This window comes from Microcaecilia unicolor, chromosome 11 (genome assembly GCF_901765095.1).
Source record: "Microcaecilia unicolor chromosome 11, aMicUni1.1, whole genome shotgun sequence".
NCBI lineage: Eukaryota > Metazoa > Chordata > Amphibia > Gymnophiona > Siphonopidae > Microcaecilia > Microcaecilia unicolor.
The window spans coordinates 88,559,229-88,584,903 of NC_044041.1; the positions used below are offsets into that span (position 1 = coordinate 88,559,229).

At 45.7% G+C, this 25,675-nt stretch overlaps 1 protein-coding gene across 2 annotated transcripts in view; it reads right to left on the reverse strand.

The window, feature by feature from the left end:
• CRTC1 (CREB regulated transcription coactivator 1) overlaps positions 1–25,675 on the reverse strand; it is a 253,322-nt gene that overhangs the window by 75,826 nt on the left and 151,821 nt on the right. For both annotated transcript variants that reach the window (XM_030217332.1, XM_030217331.1), the window contains exons 6-8: positions 16,927–17,012; positions 14,182–14,228; positions 12,991–13,211 (exon numbers count right to left, since the gene is read on the reverse strand). In XM_030217332.1, coding sequence (XP_030073192.1) covers positions 12,991–13,211; positions 14,182–14,228; positions 16,927–17,012 — 354 coding nt within the window. The remainder of the gene's footprint in view (positions 1–12,990; positions 13,212–14,181; positions 14,229–16,926; positions 17,013–25,675) is intronic.

Consider the following 25,675-nt stretch of genomic DNA (forward strand, 5'->3'; position numbering starts at 1 on the left):
ACACTAGGAAAACCCCAATGACAGACACAAGGAAAACATTTGAAGACTCAGTTCATAGAACTACAAACGCGGAGAAGTGAACAAGTTCAACATCCATTTAAACATATATCTGTGTAGCTATTTACAAATAGAGACACTGGGCAGGGTTCTAGAATCAATCTAGATGGACACAAGAAAAGAAAGCAGGCAAGACCTAATGTCCCTCCAGATCAGTCCAGATGCTTGGGATGCACCAAAGCAGTAGTCTTCAAGGGCACGATCTAGCGTTACCCACAGGCAACATACATGCTTCAAAAGAAGCATCCTGCCTTGTCTGCACATCTAGCCTGTAATGTTAGACAAAGGAATGCACGGATGACCAAGTGGCTGTTCTGCAAATCTCTTGACGCAGAATCAATCTGTGTTCTGCTCATGACGACACATTGACCGAGTTGAGGCCATTGGTCTACTCAGCAAAATGTACACTTAAACAATTGCCTCCTTAATCCCACATGCAACAGTAACTTTTAAGGTCCCCTCACCCTTTCTGGACCCATCAAAGAGAACTAAACGTCCAATTTACTAAACTTGCTGTTCCTTGGCAAGTGACAACGAAGCATCCAATCTATGACGACAACCACAATGATCCCCATCAACTTACTGTCTAAAGACCTGTAAGGAAACTGATTGAGGTGAAATGGAGTAACTATTTTAGGAAGAAAGGAAAACTGGCCACAGAAACCCTTTTTCCTCAGAATAGACTAAAAATGGTTCCCAAAGGGACAGAGCATGCAATTCTGACACTCTTCTCACTGGACAGCTAGATGAAAAAATGTCTTTCAAGGTAGAGTCCTGTATTGGTTCAAAGGAGTGTGCACCAAGACCGACAAAACCAAATTAAGATCACAAGACCCTAGACCATGAGGGGCATAATCGAACGGGGCACCCAAGTTTTCCTGAGGACGTCCTCGCAGGACATCCCGGCGAAGGGGCGGGGAAACCCGTATTATCGAAACAAGATGGGCAGCCATCTTTCGTTTCGATAATATGGTCGGGGTCACCCAAATCTCAACATTTAGGTCGCCCTTAGAGATGGTCGTCCCCGGTTTTTGGCGATAATGGAAACAGAGGACATTGCTTTTGACTCGTAACCACTCGCCTCCATCTACCCTCCTCTCCTCCTTCCTGTACACATTAATTGATTTGATTTGCTTACTTTATTTTTGTCTATTAGATTGTAAGCTCCTTGAGCAGGGACTGTCTTTCTTCTATGTTTGTGCAGCGCTGCGTACGCCTTGTAGCGCTATAAAAATGCTAAATAGTAGTAGTAGTAGAAACGACCAAATCCAAGCCATTTGGTCATGGAAGGAGCCAGCATTTGTACTGCACTGGGTCCCCTGACAAGCCAGGACACCAACCGGGCACCCTAGGGCAGTGATGGCGAACCTTTCAGAGACCGAGTGCCCAACAGCAACCCAAAATCTAATTATTTATTGCAGGTGCTGGTACTCATTATGGGCGGGGTCACCACATATGACCCCACCCCTATAATAACCACACCCCTTACACCAGCCATGGCGCATATAAACAGACATCATTAAAACTATTATACAAGTATAAGAGAAAAAAATAAAATGATTTATTTTCATTATAAATCATTTATGTAAGCTGTTACAGCTCCAGTATAACCAGTGCAAAATAAGACAGCAGATGTAAATTCTCAAATTGGACATATTCCAAACACTAAAATGAAAATAAAATGATTTTATCTACCTTTGTTGTCTGGTGATTTTGTTTTTCTATCCATATTGGTCCTAGTCTCTGATTCTACTGCTCTCTTAACTCCGTTTCCAGGTCTTCCTTTCCATTTATTTCTTTACTTTCCTCCTTTCTTCTTCATTTATTGCCCTCCATCCATGTCCAGCAACCCTCCTCTCCCCTCCAGCCACCCTCCTCTCCCCCCTGCCCTCCCAGCACCAGGCAGGCCTCCCTCCCAACACCAGGCATCCCTCCCTCCCACCAAGCACCTGGCATCAGGCCTGCCTCCCACCCAGCACCAGACCTGCCTCCCACCCAGCATCAAGCCTGCCTCCCTCCCTCCCAGCACCAGGCCTCCTCCCTCCCACCCAGCATCAGGCAGGCCTCCCTCCCACCCAGCACCAGGCCTCCCTCCCTCTCTCCCTCCCACCCAGCATCCAGCATCAGGCAGGCCTCCCACCCACCCAGCCCCCAGCATCAGGCAGACATCCCTCCCTCCCACCCAGCACCCGGCAGGCCTCCATCCCACCCAGCACCAGGCCTCCCTCCCTCTCTCCCTCCCACCCAGCATCCAGCATCAGGCAGGCCTCCCTCCCACCTAGCACCTTGCGAGGGCGGGACCAGAGCTTGAGAGACGGAAGGGAAGGCCGAAGGCGCGCCGAGCAAACAACACACTTTTCGCTGCCGACACCGCCTTAACCCCGACCAGGTATGCCTTTTAAATTTCGGAGGAGGGGGGCCCTGATGCTCGGGGGGGGGGGGGGGGCGGCCTGGTGCTTGGTGGGAGGGCGGGCGGACGGACCAACCAGCGATGGCGCGCGTGCCCTCTCTGGCACGCTTGCCATAGGTTCGCCATCACTGCCCTAGGGGGCACTGCAGTGGACTTCAGAAATTGCTCCTAGGGTGCTGAGCCCCCCAAAACCCATTCCCCACAACTGTACAACACTATCATAGCCCTAAGGGGTACAGTGGGTTTGTGGTGGGTTCTGAAGGGCTCACATTTACCACCACAAGTGTAACAGGTAGGGGGGGGATGGGCCTGGGTCTGCCTGCCTCAAGTGCACTGCACCCACTAAAACTGCTCCAGGGACCTGCATACTGCTGTCAGGGAGCTGGGTATGACAGTCAAGGCTGGCATAGAGGCTGGCAAATAATATTTTTAAAGTTTTTTTTTTTAGGGTAGTAGGGGGTTAGTGACCACTGGGGGAGTAAGGGGAGGTCATCTGGTCAGTTCGGGCACCTTTCTGAGGCTTGGTCACAAGAAAAAATGGACCAAGTAAAGTCGGCCAAGTGCTCGTCAGGGACGCCCTTCTTTTTTCCATTATCGGCCGAGGACGCCCATGTGTTAAGCATGCCCCAGTCCCGCTTTCGCTATGCTTCCGACACGCCCCCATGAACTTTGGTCGTCCCCGCGACAGAAAGCAGTTGAGGACGCCCAAAATCGGCTTTCCATTATGCCAATTTGGGCGACACTGGGAGAAGGATGCCCATCTTGCGATTTGTGTCGAAAGATGGGCGCCCTTCTCTTTCAAAAATAAGCCTGCATGTCAAACTCTTTGTCATGATTGTGACTGTTTTCCTGGTTTGTGCTCCCCTCGCCCTCTGGTGGCCAGTACCGGTGACTGCTGTGGACTATCTGTTGCTGTTTTCCAGGCAAGTTCCAGAGGCCGGTCCGGTCCGGATTTTCCAGTCTGCCAGACTTGCTTGGCTTGTTTGTACCTAAGCAGCACCCTTACGTACCTTGAGATTCCTGCAGCTGAGCCTCAGCTGGTGATGGTCTTTATTAAGCACCTGTGGGCTTTGCTGCTTTGCCTTTGCAATGCCAAAGGTCATGGTTGTTGGTGTGCTGTTAGAAGCACTTCTGCCTGCTTTGCTTGAGCTTCCTTGATTTACCCTTTTGGCTTCCCTGCTTTTCTCGTTTGGTGCTGTTAGGAGCACTTCTGTCTTGTTGGTGTGCTGTTAGGAGCACTTCTGCCTCGCTTTGGTTCGTGCCTGTATGCCTTGTCTGTCTTGTGTTGTTTCTCTAGTCCCTTCAGCCTTTACCTTCAGTCCCTGTTTAATCAAGCTTGTTGCTGTATTCTGTCAGCTGAGGGAGTACCCTCAGTCCTGATTCCTGGTACTTGTTTAGTCAAGCTTGCTTCAGAGTCCTATACCCTGTGTGAGTTCCTATATCCCATATGTCCTGCCGGCTGCCCGCACCTAGGGGCTCAACCCCTAGGGAACAGCAGTCAAGCGCAGGTGAAGTCTTGCTCCAGTCCTGTGTTCCAGTCTGATAGTTCTAGTCCTATGTGTTCCTGCTTGCTTACCTACATTGGCAGCTTCTGTCTTGTTGTTTGTTAGTCCAGTTCTGGTTGGGGGGTTTTGCCTGCTGCTGCCGCTCAACGGCAGAAGCCCAAAGGCTCACATACCTCTAGTATCCAAGACCGTGACACTCTTATTCAAAACCATCTTGTAGAAATTCCAAGACCTCCGAAACAGAAGCTCTTAACAGGGTTATCTGATGTTCCATATACCAACTCTACTTCCTGGAACACAATAAAGTTGCTGTAACTCTAGAAGAGTAACCCTGCTTAAGGAACCTAGCTCGCTCAATAGCCAAGCCATAAGACAAAATGGAGATGAATCCTGCATTGGAATCAGTCCTTGCATCTACCACGGTCCATTACTGATAAGAGATACAGGATGTCCTACCAGCAACCTGATGAGATCTCTGTACTATGGTCTTCTCGGCCAACCTCAAGCTAAAGCTACTAGACGCTGATGAATCTCTATTCTCTAAATGACTTTGCTCAACAAGGGCTGTAGAGTTAACATGTACAAGAGACCCAACACAGACCATGGTTGAACTAGAGCCACTCTCTCCTGCGACTGAAAAACGTGGGAGCTTTAGCATTCTTGAAGGTGGCTATGAAAATCATGATTAGATATCCCCACTATGCTGTCAAAACCCTCTTCAGTTACAAGCCATTTGCCTAGATCCAGAGCATTTCTGCTGAGAAAGTTCGCTTGAATATTCTCTATTACTGCTATGTGAGATGCTGACAGAGCTAGAGTCTCTGCCCAGTGTATAATGAAGTCAACCTCCTATGCTACTAGCTGACTCTTTCTTCCTCCTTGGCAAATGGCATATTGCTGTTTCATTGTCTTATAGCACTTGCACCATCTTGCCCATAAGCAGCAACAAACTCGGAAACGATAAGCAGAAGGATCTAATTTCGAGATAATATAATCAACCAGGACATTTCTACCAAAAACCACTGATCCTGGGTGTCACAAAACACCAACCCACCCGCCTGGGGCTACCCCGCGGCCACTTAGAGGGTTTATCCCCAGCACAGCTCAGGTCCACCTGAACGTGCCACTTGTGCTCTACACTAGAACCCTCCTCCCACTGACTGGGTCACAACCGCCTCTTGGTGGCCGAAACACGTTTTGTGTCGAGTCCAGATTGTTTCAATAAACTTCTGCTGTGAACTTTTTCGAGTCCAGTAGAAGTTTTTTGACATCATCCATCTTGTCTCCTCCGCTGTGACGTTGTTCTTTGGATTTTCCAGTGCGGAGGCTTGCTTTCTTCTGTGTTTGTCACTCTCTTCTGTTGAAGATTGACATGGCATTCGACCCTTGAGGAGACGTACTGAGTTTCTCAGAAGATAGACTCCAGAGACTTTTACAAGAACCAGCACCAGATGAAGAAGTTTTTACACCTGATCAAGAAAATCTGGAGGACATCTGGTCAGAAATGATACACCTTAATAAGAACTTTATACAAAATGAATTACACTACGTGACTATTTTACAATATCTGCACAACCAGCATATCCCTAGGGGGCTTCAGATCATGAAACAGCTTCATCTCTTTCAAGGTGATGCTCATTTCTTTCACCAATGGAGCTCTATCCTTAACAAATGCACATTGGATCTCATGATCCTTATAGTTGAAACTTCTAAAAAAAAGAATGATACTTTGAAACCATTGGTAGAACAGAAACTTGAATTACTAAAGTGAAAAGACACACATTTTGACAAAGTAATAGTCAATGTCAATAAACGTTTGTCTAATTTTAGGAATGACATCAGAAAAGTTAAAATGAATAAATTGCATAGAGAAAGGGTCCATCTATCCGTGGTCCAGACCAAAGGTCTTCCAGACTAGAAGACCACCACGATCCCTTTCTAGGACAAAAAGACCAGTGAATAATTTAGAGGGTACAGTTACTGATAAAACAATAGAACACACAGTCCAGAATTTAGGAAGCACCTCAGAGAACAGGAGTAGAAAGAGAATTAGGAGCGATTCTGGTGAACGTTTTAGGTCACCACTTACTAGTCCTATCCAGCCACCAGTGAGTCCAGATACCAGGGCTTTTTTAGACAGGATTTTACCAGGACCTCCCAACAGGATAAGACTGGTTTCCAAGGAAGATCGTTTCCGACAAGGACCAGAACAGAGAAACCAGGAATACCAAGGCTACCCGAATCATCCAGCCCAGTGGTTTAGAGGCAATTGGAGAGGCAGGGGAAGAGGAAGAGGAGGATACCAACCAGGAACAGGTTACAGACCCTGGTAGCCCCGCCTAACTCCACAATAGAGGAAATCCCCATCTTTAACATTTTCAGTACAGAATTATCCATCAATCAAATGGCAGCACTTAAGAAAGGCCTCTCTTTTGTGCCTACTCTCCGTTATGATCCATTACAGATACGTATAGATTTGTTCCTGTTTAATAGAAAACTCCAAATTCAACATTTTTTTCTCAGATAAATCATTGGTTCCACATGGCTCAGCTGTTAAGAAGCATTCTAAATGGATCCCACCTGACACAACAGATCCCGTGATTGTCACCTTCTATAAAATGCGTCCGATGTGGAAACTATAGAAACCACAAAACCTAAAAAAAGCTTCCATAATTTGAGTAAGCCTCAACACAAAGCAATGTTAGCCCTAACCAGGAACACTGATATTGTGATAAAACCAGCTGACAAGGGGGGAGGAGTTGTCATACAGAATAGGAATGATTATGTTAATGAAGTCCTCCGACAACTACTTGACACAGAATATTATGTCCGTCTGACTGAAGATCCTACTTTGAGATTAAAAGAAGAAATTAAAGAAGTAGTTCTTTTATCTCATGATGCAGGCTTTTTGACATCCAAAGACAGAGATTTTCTTCTCCTTGAATATCCAGTCATTCCTACCTTTTAAATCCTACCGAAAATCCACAAGTCCCTCACCAACTCTCCAGGTAGACCCACTGTGTCGGGTAACAGCTCAGTACTCGAACCATTATCGAAGTTTGTAGATTTCTTTCTTCGACCTTACATTCCACAAATAGCTTTAGAAGTGAGGGACTCCACTGATGTCATTAACCTCTTAGAAGAAGTATCAGGAGATTTAAGCCAAGTCATTTTGGTAACCTTAGATATTGAATCCCTATACAAAAATATACCGCAACTTGAACCACTCCTAATTATTGAAGAAACACTGAAAAATAGACAGACTTACAGATGGATACCTAATTTTTTAATCATCACTTCTGCTACACTGGCTTTGACAAAGAATTACTTCTCATTCCAGAAGACCATCTATCAACAGATACACGGCACAGCTATGGGGTCAGCCATGGCACCTGATGTCGCAAATCTGTATGTAGCAGTATTCGAAGAAAATTTTTTACGTAATCCCCCCTGTCAATCCAATATCATTTTCTATAAGAGGTATATTGATGACGTACTCTTAATATGGAAAGGGGACGATTTTACAACTGGCTCAACACCTGCGACAAGAATTTAAAGTTCAAAATGGATTTCAACCTTCACCAGATTCCTTTTCTGGACATCTTGATCACGAAAACAGAATACTTGTTCATTACTAAAATCTACAGGAAACTGACGGACAAGAACACATTCTTACATTTCACAAGTTTCCATACACGCAGCTTGAAGAACAACCTCCTGTATTCCCAGTTTTTGAGACTCAAGAGGATATGTACTAATTTTGAGGAGTACGAAAGAACTGGCCAATATACTGTCACAACGTTTTTTTAAGTAGGGGCTATCCTAAAAAATGTTAAAGGCAAGCATGCAAAAGAGAGACGCTCTGCTGTCAAACCAAGTAGAAAAGAAGGCACCAGATTTAGCCTGTACTCTCTGCTTCTCACAATACGCCAAAGAATTCCAATAAACCATTTTCAAAAATCGGCACATACTAGAAACTCATCCTTGCTTCAGAAATGTAAGACCCACTATAGAGTTCTCAAGAAGTAAAAACCTGAAAGATAAGTTAGTTCTATCAGTTCTCCCAGAAAGAGACCCAGTAGACCTTACAACACCAGGACACAGAGTATGCGGAAGATGTTCTGTGTGTAGGCATGCAATCACCACGGATGTTTTCATACATCTTACCACCAAGAAAGAATATACCCTAAGAAGACATACTGATTGCAACTTGAGTGGGGTGATTTATATTATCAGATGCCCTTGCAATTTGCTCTACATAGGCAAGACCAAAAGAATGGTAAGACTAGGATCATTGAGCACAAAAGCTGTATAAATAGAGATATACAAACAGCCCCCCTAGTATCACACTGGAATGATCTGAATCATACTATCGAAGATCTCAGATTCTTGGTATTTAAACAAATTATACCGAAGTGGAGAGGGGCGATACTGATAATCTTTTAATACAAGAAGAACAGTGTTTGATTCAATACAGTAATCCCCAATGGGCTTAATATAGACCTAGACCTGACAGTCTTTCTTTAAAGCAATTCTATTTCATAGAAACAGAAAGAGAGCTACATAAGAGATGTATTCTTTGAGTCTCTATCTTATTAGAGGATGTATTCATTGAGCCTCTACCATATTAGAAGATGTATTTAAATAATTTTAGGCGTGTGTATATATACCTTTTTCAGAAAGACATGTGTATGCTTTTATTATAACAGAAATATATATATATATATATATGCCTTCATTATAACAGATATGCATATATTTATTTGCAGGCAGCTCTACCCTTTAGAAAATGCTTCCATATGTTTGTTTACTAATGACTAGTTTTTATGACAATTATATATATATACATACTTCCATATGCACCCAAGCCCACAGAATTCTAGAGGTACTGCTGCTGGCAGCTCCCATGCTGCTGGCCTGACATTTCTACATAAGGCTCTGAGCTGATGCTGAAGCTTCTTGAGCTGATCTTTCAGAAGGAAAACGTTGCCCTGTCATGTGTCAAACCATGCCCCCAGATATTCCAACAACTGAATGGAAACCAACTTGCTCTTGGCTGAGTTGACTACCCAAATGAGCTCCTGAAGAAGCTGAACATCCCCCTTTTTGGCTTTCTCACTCTCTGTGAAAGACTATGCCCAAATCAGCCAATCGTCCAAGTAAGGGTGCACCAACACTAGAATTCATTCCTAAGTTAGTGTTGGAATTCCATCTTGGTCAATTGTGCAGAAACAGCTGTGAAGATGTCGGTGCCGAATTGGAAACGGGATCCTGGTTTTGGGGAGACTGGCGCATCAGCACCACTTCAGGGGGGAGTGGTTCTCTCAGCACAGACGCTTCTCAGTTACTGGCGACACTGGTGCCACTGTAGCTCCCGGCACCATGCTTCAAGGATGTTTGGCATCAGGGTCCCTCAATGCAGATGAGGATGATGCAGAATCCACAAATAACCTCAGAGTCAGGTTCAAGAATGTTCGGCCCAGGTGGTCACTACCAATGCTCAACACTGAGGCAGGGGGGAGACCTCCTCAGCACCAATGCATCAGTGTCCAGTGCAGCTCCAGAAGTCATGGAGACTGATGCTCTTGATGACAGAGGATGAATCGGACTTCCTCGTGAAGAAAAGTCTCTCAAACACAGCCTCTCTACTTTTTCAAGTTCTTTCTGCATTTTAGCACAAGGAGAACAATCAGAGGATTTGTTATGAAAAGGGTCCAGTCATAATAGGCAATGTCATGTGAGTTAGTCATAGACATGGCCCTATTACACTGTGTGCACCTCTTAAACCCACTGGCAAGATTTTGGGATATCACAGGAAAAATAACCGCAGCAAAATCAAATGGCTCAATGACTTTGGTCGTTGGGGGAGGGGGGTGGTGAAGAAACCTAGTCTTTTTTTTTTTTTTTTTTTTTTTAAGGTAAACTGGCCAGAACTCGGGCCTAAAAACAACCAGGAGCAGCAAAAAAAAAAAAAAAAATGAAAGGACATAAAAGGGCCGAAAAGTCTAATAAAAGACAGGAAGAGAGAAAAATATAACAAAATAAATAAGAGAGATCAATTGCTATTAACCAAAAAAAAAAAAAAAAAAAAAAATGACGACGCAGCAAAGCAAAAAATGAAACAAAGATCACAACTCGCTACCATGCCGAAAGACATCTTGTCAACTCTGTGGAGAAATGTGAAACTGTGGGTCCCACAAAGGTGGGAAGGCACTCACACATGCCCAGTGTTGGCCACCAAAGGCTTCTTAAAGAGATAGGAACACTGGGTAGTATTCACACCAGGGCTCCATCGGGGGCATAGCCTGCTTGAGAATACTGTACCCTGCTTGTCCTTGTCCTCTGGAAATCCTTGTATACATGGCTAATGACTGTTAATGGACCTGTTCTCCAAAGACTTGTCCAAACCTGATTAAGTTCAGCTGCATTACTAGCCTTGACCACATTCTCTGTAAACAGCTTAATTGTGCACTGAATGAATGATAAAATACCTTCTTAGATTTGTTTGAAATCTGTTATCATACTTTCTTGGCATGCCCCTTAGTAAGTGTAACTGTTTCCTATGAATTTGTTCCATATCATTCATGAACAGACCAGCTGGATTAGATGACATGTGCACAGATCCACAGAGTGCAGGTGTTCTTCCTATAACTGCAGTATGCATATCTAATATAATAAAACGCACCGTGAACGTTCTGAAGACAACGTTCTGTGAAGCCGGAAACTTGAAGCCGGAAGCTTCAAGCCCTGAAGCCTTGAAGCCTTGAAGCCATCTGACGTCACTCCCAGTGAAGCCTTCAAGCCAGCCAGCCGTCTCTGCCCCGCCCTCGCCTCAAACCAAACAAATCGGGAAGCGAAGCGTCAGGGAAGGAGGCGGCGCTCCCGACGTCTAGCTTTCCCTTCGCTGTGTTCCGCCCGAACACAGCGAAGGGAAGGCTAGACGTCGGGAGCGCCGCCTCCTTCCCTGACGCTTCGCTGCACGAACCGCCACGGAGGTAAAGTTAAAACGAAGAAGAAAAAAAAAAAAAGGGATGCATGTATGCGAACGGGGGGGGGGATGCTTGGATGCGAAGGGGGGGGCATGGATGCGAGGCATGGATGCGAAGGGGGGGGGGGGAGAAGAGGGCGGGCCAGGCTGGGACATGGGAGAGAGAGTAGCATGGATGCGAGGGGGGGGGGGTCATGGAAGGGCAAGAGGGGACTTGCTGGAAAAGGATGAATGGAGGCGGCAGGGGACAGAGGAGCATGGATGGGTATGGATTAGGAGGCAGGGCACAGGGAGAGAGGGGAATTACTAGAAATGGATGAATGGAGGGGGCAGGGGAAAGAGGAGCATGGATGGGCATGGATTGGGAGGGCAGGACTCAGGGAGAGAGGGAAATTGCTGGATAGGGAAAAATGGAGGGGCCAGGTGACAGATGAGCATGGATGGGCATGGATTGGAAGGGGCAGGACACAGGGAGAGGGGAATTGCTGGATAGGGATGAATGGAGGGGACAGATGGGCATGGATGGATATGGATTGCAGAGCAGGCCTCAGGCAGAGAGAGGGAAATTGCTGGATAGGGAAAAATGGAGGGGCCAGGTGACAGATGAGCATGGATGGGCATGGATTGGAAGGGGCAGGACACAGGGAGAGGGGAATTGCTGGATAGGGATGAATGGAGGGGACAGATGGGCATGGATGGATATGGATTGCAGAGCAGGCCTCAGGCAGAGAGGGGAAATGCTGGATAGGGAAAAATGGAGGGGCCAGGTGACAGATGAGCATGGATGGGCATGGATTGGGAGGGCAGGACTCAGGGAGAGGGGAATTGCTGGATAGGGATGAATGGAGGGGACAGATGGGCATGGATGGATATGGATTGCAGAGCAGGCCTCAGGCAGAGAGGGGAATGCTGGATAGGGAACAATGGAGGGGCCAGGTGACAGATGAGCATGGATGGGCATGGATTGGAAGGGCAGGACTCAGGGAGAGGGGAATTGCTGCATAGGGATGAATGGAGGGGACAGATGGGCATGGATGGATATGGATTGCAGAGCAGGCCTCAGGCAGAGAGGGGAAATGCTGGATAGGGAACAATGGAGGGGCCAGGTGACAGATGAGCATGGATGGGCATGGATTGGAAGGGCAGGACTCAGGGAGAGGGGAATTGCTGGATAGGGATGAATGGAGGGGGCAGATGGGCATGGATGGATATGGATTGCAGAGCAGGCCTCAGGCAGAGAGGGGAAATGCTGGATAGGGAAAAATGGAGGGGCCAGGTGACAGAGGAGCATGGATGGGCATGGATTGGAAGGGCAGGACTCGGAGAGGGGAATTGCTGCATAGGGATGAATGGAGGGGACAGATGGGCATGGATGGATATGGATTGCAGGGCAGGCCTCAGGCAGAGAGGGGAAATGCTGGATAGGGATGAATGGAGGGGGCAGGTGACAGACAAACATGGATGGCCATGGATTGGGAGGGCAGGGCTCAGGGACAGAGGGGAATTGCTGGAAAAGGATGAATGGAGGGGGCAGGGGACAGATGGCCATGGATTGGGAGGGCACGGCTCACACTCTCTCTCTCATATACAATGTCTTTCTGACTCTCACTCTCACACACTCTGTCTCACACTGTATCACATTCACTCTCTATGTGCCACACAGTCACTCACACACTCGCTTGGTCTCATACACTCACTCAAACAGAGAATCTGTGTCTCACACACACTCTCTCTCTCGCCCACACACACACACTCTCACTCACACTGTGTCTCACATACACACTTGCACACACTCTCATTCTCACACACACACTCTCTCACAAACACACTCACACCCAGACTCACGCTCTCTCTCACACAATCACACTTTCACTCTGACTCTCAAACAGTCACTCTCACATACACTCTCCCAAACATACACACTCCGAGGAAAACCTTGCTAGCGCCCGTTTCATTTGTGTCAGAAACGGGCCTTTTTTACTAGTATCCAATATTGGTGGATTTACAGGAGATGGAGATTTGTTTCTTACCCTGACTGACAGTGCTGATGCCCAGATGTGTCAAGTTTGCCGCGAGGTTGCCCGTGCTAGTGGAGTTGCTCAGTGCCGGGAATGCTGACTCCTCAGGATCTAATGGAATTGGTAGAGGAGAAGGAAAATGGATGTTTGTCAGGTCAGGCAGCGAGCCACCTGTGTTGTGTGTAGCAGGAATCAGGGTTGCGGTGTTTTCCTGGTCACTTGATGGAAAAATGCTTGACATACAAAAGAAAAAAAAAATAGCAACAATGAATGAGTTCTCATCCTCACTACATCTTTCTCAAAACAGTAAGAACTCATACATTACATGATACTCATTTTATAACAACAGATTTTTTATACTGTAACAAGTAGATTTTACAGAATATACATCAGTGAAATTCAAGTGTTTTTGTAAAGCTTCAAAGTAACACTTCATTAACACCAAGTCAAGAGACTTCAAAACTGAGGTATACCATGAACTGAAGTCTCCCCTAGCCAGTTCATACTCTACAACAAGGGTCAGAGGGCCAGTGTCTCTCTCTCTATCCCCTTCTTTCCATCCAGGCCCGCCCACTCAACACAGACCTGCCAAGTCTCCCATGAAACACGCAGTGCCAGCTCCCATTCTCCTGTTGAGCAGCAGCAGCCGGTACAAAAACTGGCCAGAGGGCCAGTTAAGATCAATAGAAAAATGAGTACATATTTCAACAGCAGAAATGTAAAACTATTAGTAACTTGTTTTTGGTGGGTACACAGAACTAAGAATAGTGATATATATTTGGTCTGTCTTTCAATTTAGCTAATATTGGGGTCAGTTATGTTGAAGTAGTGCTTTGAATTGCAAACCTGATAAAGAAAAAAATTATAATTGTTTTAGAACAAAAGTCTGCTTCAAGTTTCAAAGCAAAACTTGAACCTGTGGGTAGAATACTGCTAAAAAGTACAAAGGTGCAGGCTTACCTAAAGATTGCCCTTTCAACTTTATCCTGTCTCCCTCCTCCCAGATTTAAACACATCCTAGGAATGCCTCTGCTGAATGCAGGCATTGTTTGCTTTTAGCCAGGTATTTAAGGAATATTTAATTTAAAATGTATAGCTCACCTTCCAAAAATTAACACCTATTAAAGGTCTAAATTAAATTACCATAAATTAAATCTATAGGTTTATCCACATATACTTATATTTTTTGCACACATAACTTACTTGATTCCTGGAACTTCACATGATTTCGGCCTGGATGTCCCTCCTGCCTATAATTAAAAAAAACAAAAAACACACACACACTATTGTAAAATACAAAGATACAAGAAAAGCTTCCCATACAAGGAAATACCTATCAAACTGTCAAATTAAATTGCATGAAAAGAATTAAATTAAAACAAGGCATTAAATCGAATTGTCTTTGAGACATTTCTGACCCTTATGTTTGGTTTTTAGACTTTGCTTTACTGATGGTTTCTGATATAGAGTACATTTTTCTCATCAACTCTTTCCAGAGTGAACAATTGTGACTGCTATTTAGTTGTAACTTGGACTTACTGCAAGACTGTCATCCTATATAATAATTCTCACCTCCAACGTTCTACGCGTCTGGCTGCCTGTGTCCGTGGCTTTCTTCAGAGTTGGTCTGCTAGGCTCCGAAGCCCAGGCTGACGTCACACGCAGCACTGACCAACCGCACGACAGCAGCACGAGGCACCGCCCCTGCCGCCCTCGCCGCCACACCCCTCCCCCAAGGTTGCCGCTGCTGCTGCCGCTCAACCCTCCCCCCCAAGGTCGCCATCGCCCCCCCATACACGAGGTCGCCACTGCGCCCCCCTCCACCCCCCACGAGGTCGCCACTGCCCCCCCTCCCCCCCCCCCCCCCCGAGGTCGCCGCCTAGGCCAAGCCACTTTCCCTCCAGGCCCGCCCACCCAACACAGACCTGCCAAGTCTCCCGCGAAACACGCGGCACCAGCTCCCATTTCCAGCCTCTGCTGCTTCTCCTGTTGAGCAACAGCAGCCGCTACAAAAACAAAAAGAGCTATTTAAAGCACCAAAAATGCTTTTAAAAAGCAAGCGCGGCACAGCAGGCAGCCATCAGGCATCTGCAGCCGTTCCTCTCACCTCTCACGTCACTGCCTCTGAAGCAGACCCCGGAGGAGCGCAGCGACGTGAGAGGAGCGGCTGCAGATGCCTGATGGCTGCCTGCGGTGCCGCGCTTGCTTTTTAAAAACATTTTTGGTGCTTTAAATAGCTCTTTTGTACCGGCTGCTGCTGCTCACAGGAGAAGCAGCAGTGGCCGGAAATGGGAGCTGGCACTGCGTGTTTCATGGGAGACTTGGCAGGTCTGTGTTGGGTGGGCGGGCCTGGATGGAAAGAAGGGGAAAGAGAGAGAGACACGGGATGGAAGAATCGAGAGAGGGGGGTAGACGGATGGATGGGGAGAGAAAGAGGGAAAACAGATGGAAGGATGGGGAGAGAAAGGGGGAGATGGATGAATGGATGCAGAGAGAAAGGGGAGAGACTGGAAGGATGTGGAGAGAGAAGGGACACTGAACAGAAAAGGGTAGAGAGATAGAGAGACACTGGATAGAAGCAGGGGGAGAGAGACATTAGATGGAAGGATCAGGAGAGAGGGTAGGTGAGTGGAAGGATGGGGAGAGAAAGAGGGAAGACGCTGGATGGAAGGGTACGGAAAAAAAAGGAGACACTGGATGGAAGGGTACGAAAAAAAAGGAGACACTGGATGGAAGGATGCAGAAAGAAAGAGGGGACATTGGGAGGGGGGTCCAGAGACCAGGGGGGATGGAGGGGGTCCAGAGACCTGAGAGAGGAAGAGGAGGAGGGGGAGAGGGAGGGAGGGAGGAAGGAGAGGGAGGAGGGGGAGAGGGAGGGGGAGGAGGAGAGGAGGAGGGGGGGGGGAGGAGGGGGTCCTGAGACCAGAGAGGGAGGGGAGGAGGGGGTCCTGAGACCAGAGAGGGAGGGGGGAGGTATCTTTGTCACACACACACACACTCTCTCTCTCTCACACAGTGTCTTTCTCTCTCTCACTCTCACACACTCTATGTCTCACACTGTATCACATTCACTCTCTATGTGTCACACAGCCACTCTCAAACACTCTTGATCTCACACACTCTCTCCGTCTCACAGAGTCTGTGTATCGCACACATACTCTCACACTCTGTCTCACACACATTCTCTCTCTCTCTCACAGACACACTCGCACCCACACTCACTCTCTCTCTCTGTCACACACACACACACTCACACATTCACTCACTCTCTCTCACACAGTCACTCTTACACACACTTTCTCAAACATACACACTCCAAGGAAAATCTTGCTAATGCCCGTTTCATTTGTGTCAGAAACGGGCCTTTTTTACTAGTTGAGAATAAATCAGTCTTTCCAAGAATACTTGCTACCGTCCCTGATACAGTTCATGAATGAAAATTCAAGGACTGTTACCCTTTTCTTCAATTTGGAGATTTCTTGGAAGTTTTTCAACTATGTGCTTTCTTAAATGGGTAGATGCCCTGTTTAAGCCCATGTGTTGACAACAATGTAACATGTAAGATAGTACTGTCTTCAGGAGTGCACTTCTGCCACTCCCCTGGGCTGCCCTTCCCAGAGAGGGCTTTCCATCAAAGCACAATGTGAAAAAGGATTCTGAATGAGGCATCTAATCACATTAGCAACCTGAAATGAGGTTTTCATTTTCTTTACTTTGGAGAAAATGTAAGAGCTCAATATGGATCTCAATTTCAAAATTAAGAAAAACTGGACTGAAGAAAAGAACCTCTCTACATAAATGCCAATGAAACATGCACTTTCAACAAATATGATGAACATGGAATTTCATATAAAGTGCATCTGAGATTATGCTGAAGTTTCCAAGGTAACATGCTTTTTTTTCCTCTTTTTTTTTTTAAATTAAAGAACAAATCACATGATCATTTACCTTTTTAGAGTCCCAGCCTTGTTTATTAATAGTTTTGTCAGTCTCTGATGCTGTTTCTTCCATTCCTGGTACTGTCAATAGTAATACTAGGAGAAAAAAAATTGTACAGCTTAACCACCCATAAACACACTATCATGGACACTCAGAACAATAAGCTGGCTTTCTTTCCATGCATTTTAGTCTCTAACAGTGTGCACATTTAGGGGTTGGGGGTGAAGGAAGAGGGAACCTCTAGAAAAGATGAGCACCAGTAATTGAAGAATGGAAGAATCCCATAAAGCTTTATAATTAGCAGCTTCTTAGAAATTGCTACACTTTTCCCCTTCAACTGCAAAGGAAATGAACAACCTAAGATGCAGTTTCTCAAGTATTTAAAAAGGCAGAAAAAAGTAATAGTTCTTTTGAGCAGGGACTGTCTTCTTCATGTTCAATTGTAAAGCGCTGCATACGACTGGTAGCGCTATAGAAGTGATATAGTAGTAGTAGTTCAAGGCAACAAGTGAGATTTCAATAAAGTTATGTGTAATGCATCTGTTTGCAATTACAAAAGCAAATGTAGAAAGATAACATCTTTTTACTACCTGGCCATTTCTCTGCTTTAGTCTTTCAACTACCAAGTTAAAGGAAAAGTAAAAACCCTCACATACTTAAACATAGTAACATAGTAAAATAGTAGATGACGGCAGAAAAAGACCCGCACGGTCCATCCAGTCTGCCCAACAAGATAAACTCATGTGTATACCTTACCTTGATTTGTACCTGTCTTCTTCAGGGCACAGACCGTATAAGTCTGCCCAGCACTATCCCCTCCTCCCAACCACCAGCCCCGCCTCCCACCACCGGCTCTGGCACAGACCGAATAAGTCTGCCCAGCACTATTCCCCGCCTCCCAACCACCAGTCCCGCCTCCTACCACCGGATCTGGCACAGACCGTATAAGTCTGCCCACCACTATCTTCGCCTCCCCACCACCGACCCCTTTTCCCCCCACCGGCTCCACCACCCAATTTCAGCTAAGCTTCTGAGGATCCATTCCTTCTGCACAGGATTCCTTTATGTATATCCCACGCATGTTTGAATTCTGTTACCGTTTTCTTCTCCACCACCTCCCGCGGGAGGGCATTCCAAGCATCCACCACTCTCTCTGTGAAAAAATACTTCCTGACATTTTTCTTGAGTCACTGTTTCACCAAAAACACACTACTGAAATATATCACTGAGTTTTCCAGGGTCCTGTGGTAGCAGACTGAAATTTAAGTTATTCTTTCAACAGTATTATACCCCAAGACAGCTCAGTATCCCATGCTGGGTAGTCAGTTATGTTAAGGCCCTCAGTTTGTCTGATTCTACTACTACTACTACTATTAAACTATTCCTCTACTATTCCCTCCTAGATTATACACTGTCCTCCTCTGCTTTCTATGCACTCTCTCACTCACAGTCATGTCTCTGATCCTGATGCTGTTGTCTACCATTTGATGCTTCTGATGCTGTTGTCTACCATTTGATGCTTTATCTCAGCAAGCTAATACCTTACTAATTCAATCTACACAGTATGAATGTATTCCAGGGAACTTAGAAGTAATGATATGTTGCATCACTCAGTTAAAGTCACAAAGGCCCAGATGTACAAAGGTCCCCGTTAAGAATCCATCTGTATTTCCAAGAAATACAGAGGGATTCCCAAAGAGAATCACATGCAAATGAGCTGCTCGTTGGCGAGCTGTGCATGCACAGAACAGCCAATCACCAAGCGTGGCTGCTTGCTACAGATGGCTCTCATACACGCAGACAAGCTGTGTGTATGAAAGGCGGTGTAGCTTTTTTTCCCCCCCAAATAAACTGCTGTGGTCTGCTGATGTCGGGAACCTGCACTTTCCTGCTGAGCCTACAGTCTCCTGCCAGGGCGGTAGATCCCAAAACCACCCCACCTCCGTCGCAAGGCAAGCTCAGCAGCAGCAATTCCTGGCTTGAGAGGGCTAGCAGACGGTGTAACTTTTTTTTTTTGTGATTGGGACTGCTTGCGCTTTGCTCTCATGTCTTCTGCACAAGAGGACCCTGCAGCAGCTGTGGAGTACTAGCAAGAACTGTCAAGACTAACAGCTCCAGACCTCCTATTAGATTTTCAACGGTAAAGGTCAGGGTTGCTTCTGTGCATCGGGTCGGAAAATGATTGTGCATCATTTTGCATGCACATTTGTATAGTAATTAGCTCATTATAATAGCTTTGTATTCTGTTTTTGTTAGCTGCTACTGAGATAGGAAAAGAGCTCGGAGAACCCCTTTGTGCATGTCTCATTTTACTCCTTGCTCGCTAAACCAGCTAGAACTGGTATAAAAACCATGTTGCTGGCTCATTAGGTTTAATGCACCTGGGACAAAGTTGGCAGTGTTGAGGGAGAGATACAGAAGTACCAGGACTTGGTAGCATACTTGTCTAAACAGTGGGATAAAGAAGAAGAAAGTGACAGGACAAGTTGAGGCACAGGGAGGGACAAGATAAAAAAGGGGAAATATATAAGACCAGGGGATAAGAGAACACCTTTGAGATGACTAGGCAGAAACAGGCTGTAATAAGAGTAGAATAAAACAGAAGACAGAAAAGAGGGTAATAAAAATAAAAGAAGAATGTTGTTAAATATGAACAATGGAAAAAGAACCACACAGACAAAAAAAAGATGACATTATTATATATAATTTTCTAATTAAAATAACTAATTTGGTGCAACCCTCCTCCTATAGGAATAATTCAGTCCATGCTTGTTGGTCCCTAAAAAAAGCCGCTGTACATGTCCATGCCCAATAGACACATAAAGAGATTCATAACAGTTTCAAAAATCAACCCATGATCATGGGTTTATCTTGGAAGTCATATGTTGATGTGTTATGATGAGCAGAAGTGGAGCTTAGAAAGCAACTCTAGTAGATGGGAAGGGCATGCCGGGCAGACTTCTACGGTATATATCCCAAAAATGGCAAAGGCAGGTCAGATTAAGTATGCATATTTTATTCCACCTTGTTGGGAAGACTGAATGGACCATGCAAGTCTTCATCTGCCGTTACTTCATTTAGGTGGAGGAAGTTATCACATTTCTTTTGCAACGAGACTCTGTGCTAAAATAGCACAACTTGTGGTAAAATAACCTGTATTAATGGTAGCTCATGTTGATAACTTTCCTCTTTACATAGTAACATAGTAGATGACAGAAGATAAAAACCTGTACAGTCCATCTAGTCTGCCTAACAAGATAAACTCACACACGTATACTTGATCTTGATTTGTTGCCCGGCACTAGCCTTATTCTCCAACTACTGAAGCTGTCATTGAAGCCTACTCCAGCCAATCCAAATCTCTTCAGCCACGATCAGGGCACAGACCATTGAAGTCTGCCTGGCACTGGCCTATCTGTCCAACCACAACTAAGGAATAGACTGTAGAAGTCTGCCCAGCACTGGCCTTGCTCTCCAACTACTGAAGCTGAATCTGTCTAGCCATGATCAGGGTACAGACCATAGAAGTCTGCTCAGCGCTGGCTTTGCTTCTCAATTACTGGTGTTGCCATCTAATCACTGCTAAGCTTGTTTGGTTCCATGCCTTCCATATAGGATTCTATGCGTTTATCCTACACATTTTTAAATACTGTTACCGTTTTCATCTCCACCACCTCCCATGGGCGGGCATTCCATTATCTACCACCCTCTCTGTGAAAAAGTACTTACTGATGTTATTTCTGAGTCTGCCCCCCTGCTATCTAAATTCATGTCCTCTTTACAAAACAAAAATGAGGACGTTATAATGCCTTTGAATCGCTCCATGGTGCAACCACAACTCGAACATTATGTGCAATTCTGGCCACCGAATCAAAAAAAAGATATAGTGGAATTAGAAAAAGTACAGAGAAGAGTGACTAAAATGATAAAGGGGATGGATCGACTTCCCTATGAGGAAAGGCTAAAGCGGCTAGGGCTCTTCAGCTTGGAGAAAAGACAGCTGAGGGGAGATATGATAGAGGTCTATAAAATAATGAGTGGAGTGGAACGGGTAAATGTGAATTGCTTGTTTACTCTTTCCAAAAATACTAGGACTAGGGGCATCCAATGAAGCTACAAAGTAGTAAATTTAAAACGAATCGTAGAAAATATTTCTTTACTCAACGTGTAATTAAACTCTGGAATTCATTGCCAGAGGATGTGGTAAAAGCAATCGGCTTAGCAGGGTTTAATAAAGGTTTAAATAGCTTCCTAAAAGAAAAGTCCATAAGCCATTATTTAAATGGACCTGGGGAAAATACACTGCTTATTTCTAGGATAAGCAGCATTAAATGTATTGCACTGTTTTGGGATCCTGCCAGGTATGTTGGACACAGGATGCTGACTTGATAGACCTTTGGTCTGTCCCAGTATGGCAATATTTATGTACTATGTGCGACCCTCTGTGCACCGGGCATCAGACCTCTGCACCAATCTCATTGCCACCTATGCACCACACCAGCACTGAACATTGTACCTTCATAGTATTTGGTCACCATGAAGGTCTTCACAGATCCCACCCTCACAATGCCAAACGGGAAACGTGTGGTGAGCTGTCACTGATGGCAGCCTCTCATGCAAAATGTCACAAACTCGGCAAACAAGGACATTGTTGAGGCACCAGCATTAGCCCTCACCCTCCCTACATACATACAACAGGCATATACAACCCTAGTAACACAAACATTGCAAGAGCACCAACACTACCATGACTAGAACCAGCAAACATGCATGATGCTCAGGTGCAGACAGAAGACATTAATGTGGATATGCTCCTCGTAAGCAGTCAACTAGCATCAATACAAAACACACTAACTTATGAAAATACGCCACAATCTTCTTAAAAATAAATATGCTATAGTATTTCAAAGCCTTTGGTGCAGAACCTAAGCCTGAGCTGCTACAAAAACATAGAGGGTGGAACTTGGTTCTAGGGCTACTTTACAAAGCAACAATAAAATCTGCAGTGACATTATGCAGGTTACCATATTGTTAAATACTAGATAACAAACATTTCAGTTACTCTGGTTTTTCTTTATCCGGGCCATAAAATCCTCCTACATCCTTATTAAAAAAAAAAAAAGCGCTAAGATTTAATGGACAGTGTTAAAGCAGGTTTTGGATTTTACCACAAATCTTAAACTGTGTTTGCAACACCATCACCAACAAAGACTTCACTTCAGAATCAGCAAAGCACACACCAGCATTTATGTTTAAATGATCACAATCAATGTTACTAATTGCTATGGGCTGCTAGCTAAACTCATATGAAGTGCTGTACTAAGGGTTTCATGTTTCCATGTCTTTGGAAGAAAGCCCAGCTTAATCTGCCAAATAATTTTACTATCAAGCTAGTGCATCAGTTGTTAAATCCTAACAGCAAAATTAAATTTTCAAAAAATGAATAAATTTGCCATTGATTTTAATATCTTTCAGAGTCCTCGTTTTGAAACCTCAGCCTTAGGGCGCGGATTATTTATAGCTTGATAAATTAAATGGAACATACCAGACTTTTGTCAACTACAGCTTTTTCCTTATCCCCTACTGCAGCAATACTGCAGCAAGGCATGACAAATCACAAAAAAGCATAATATATTTGTTTTTAAATGAGAGTAGCTTCTTTCCTACATTAATATGGTGATAATGCCCTTGCACAAGTTTTATTTAAAACATTTATAATCCACACTACTCATAGTTCTAGATTGCTCACAATAAAAACATACATATTAAAATAACAAAAAAACCAAAACACTTGGAGTAATGTGTTCTGTTTTGGAGGCCTTGTCTTGCTATAGATATAAAAAGAGAAGAGGTTCAGGAGAAAGCAACAGAAAGAGAATGGGGTCTGCACTAGAATATGTTTGAAAGGAAACTTAAAGACTTGAATATGTATACCCTAGAGCGGGGATTCCCAAACCAGGTGCTCAGATTTTCAGGATATTCACAATAAATATTTATAATATTAAAATTTATGTAGTGAATGTGTTCAAAACCCAATGTGACAAGTGAAATTCACAAATATAGTCACCGTTTCTTATCATTGCACTTCCTCATTCATTTAAGGCTACAATTCTAAAGAAGAAGATAATAAGATTCAAAATGATGCAAGTTATCGTAGTTCAAAACAACTTATCTTCTTATTTGAATCGAGTTTGTAGACACTGAATTAATCAATGCAGATTTGTTCCTCTGGGCATCACAGTGGATATATAAGAAGTGAATATATAAGATATACAAGAACTTAACTTCTTATATATATATATACTAGGAAAGAAGGCCCGTTTCTCTGAGCAATGAAACAGGCGCTAGCTTTTGGGGGGGGGGGGGGGGGGGGGGGGGGAGGGGTGACTCACATACGGAGATCAGTGGCGATTTTCTTGTGCCGCCCCGTGGATCGTCGCGGTTGTAGGTGGTTCATTTGCCTTCGCTGTTGTTAGCGTTGCTCTGTGTGGGTGTCGATTTTCCTGTGCTGCCCTCAACATCATCGTGTTTTGACGCGAGGGGCGGAGCACAGGTACAGTAATAAAACTCACCCTCAACGTTTGCTCCGCCCTCGTTGTCATGAGGTTTGACTCGAGGGCGGGGCCTAGTGGTTTCACCACCACGAACCTTCGAACCTGAAGGAACTGTTGTCAGTGGATTGGCTTCACTGACATCAGTGTCCTCAGAACGTTGAGGGTGAGTTTTATTATCTAATATAATAAAACGCACCCTCAACGTTCTGAGGACAACGTTCTGAAGTCACTCAGACTCCCAGAACGGTTCGTAAGTTCGTGGTGGTGAAGCCACTGACCAAGACTCGCTGCCCCGCCCTCGCGTCAAACATAATGACGTCGAGGGCGGAAAACCGAAAGAAAAACTCCTCCCCCTGCCTAGGAAACTCTGGGAAAACAACCTCGCAAACCACCCGAAAGCTAAGGAGTTAAAATGAAGCCCCGCACACAGAATGACCGAGGAACACCCCCCCCCCCACCGCAACAACCAACAAAGCACATCAAAAGAAAAGAAGCCCAGCCAACAAAATGATGGAGGTGCAACAACCACCCCGAGCCGCCCCCCACCCCCAAAGCCACCCACCGTCGCGTAGTTTTGCTGGCGGGGGACACGAAACCACGCCAGCACAAGTCCTGTCTTCAGACTCTGGTGTGAACTTCAGCATTTACTAGCCTATGCAGGCAGGGCTTCTATGCGTCTGACGTCATGCACGTGCAGGACGTCCGACGCACAGAACCCCGCCCAGCAAAGGCTAGCAATGCCGAAGAACAAGCGGAGTCAGCAGACAACAAAGGACTTCTGCTGGCGGGATTTTGGGTCGCCCGCCAGCAAAACAACGTAACGAACGGTGGGTGGGATGGCTGGCGGGGGGGGGGGGGGGGACATCACACGGAGGAGGCAATGACGGCAATAAACGAAAAAAAAAAAACGGCAATCTGGCAGCGCTACCTTCCCTCATCTTCAAAACAACGCTTCCAAAACCTCCTGCCCCTCCCCCACACTCACTCACTCATCTGGCAGCGGTTCCTGAACCCCCCCAACCAAACACACACACTTACTCACTCTCATTTGGCCACACTTCCTAAACCCCCCCCCCCCCCAACATACACACACTCACTCTCTCATCTGGCAGCGCTTCCTGAAAACCCTGCCCCCACACACACACACACACTCACTCACCTGGCAAACCCCCTCTCCTCCCCACCACACACACATTCACTCTCTCATCCGGCAGCGCTTCCTGAAACCCCTGCCCCCCACACACACTCACTCATCTGGCACCGGTTCCTGAACCCCCCCACACACTCTGTCACATATGGCAGCGCTTCCAGAAACCCCATACACACACACGCACTCACTCATCTGGCAGCGCTTCCTGAACCCCCCCCCCACACACACACACACACACACACACACACTCACTCTCTCTCTCTCTCTCATCTGGCAGCGCTTCCTGAAACACCATACACACACACTCACTCTCTCTCTCATCTGGCAGCGCTTCCTGAACCCCCTGCCCCCCACCCACACACTCACTCACAATATCATCTGGCATTGCTTCCTGAAACCCCCCCCCCCCCACCCACACACTCAATCTTTCACTCTCATCTGCCAGCGCTTCCTGAACACCCCACACCTCTCTTCTTCCAAGCTGAACCCCTCCAACACATCCCCCCCCCCACACACACACTCTCTCTCCCCCTCCCCCAGCACACCAATTGCTTAGGTGCAGTGGCGGCAATCTGAGACACCAGAGAGAGAGGGGGGGCCTGACACATAGAGAGAGAGGGAGGTATCTACTGTCACACACAACACTCTCTCTCTCACACGACACTTTCTCTCTCACAGACAATGTCTTTCTGTCTCTCACTCTCACACACTCTATGTCTCACAGTGTATCACATGCACTTCTCTATGTGTCACTCTATTCACTCTCTATGTGTCACACAGTCACTTACACACTCGCTTGGTCTCATACACTCAGTCTCACAGAGAATCAGTGTCTCACACACACTCTCTCGCACACACTATCTGTGTGAAACATACTCTCTATCACATACGCAATTGCACACACTCACATTCTCACACACACACTCTCCCACAGACACACTCACACCCAGACTCACTCATTCTCTCACACACACACACTCGCACTTTCACTCTCTCTCTCACACACAGTCACTCTCACATACACTCTCCAAAACATACACACTATGAGGAAAAA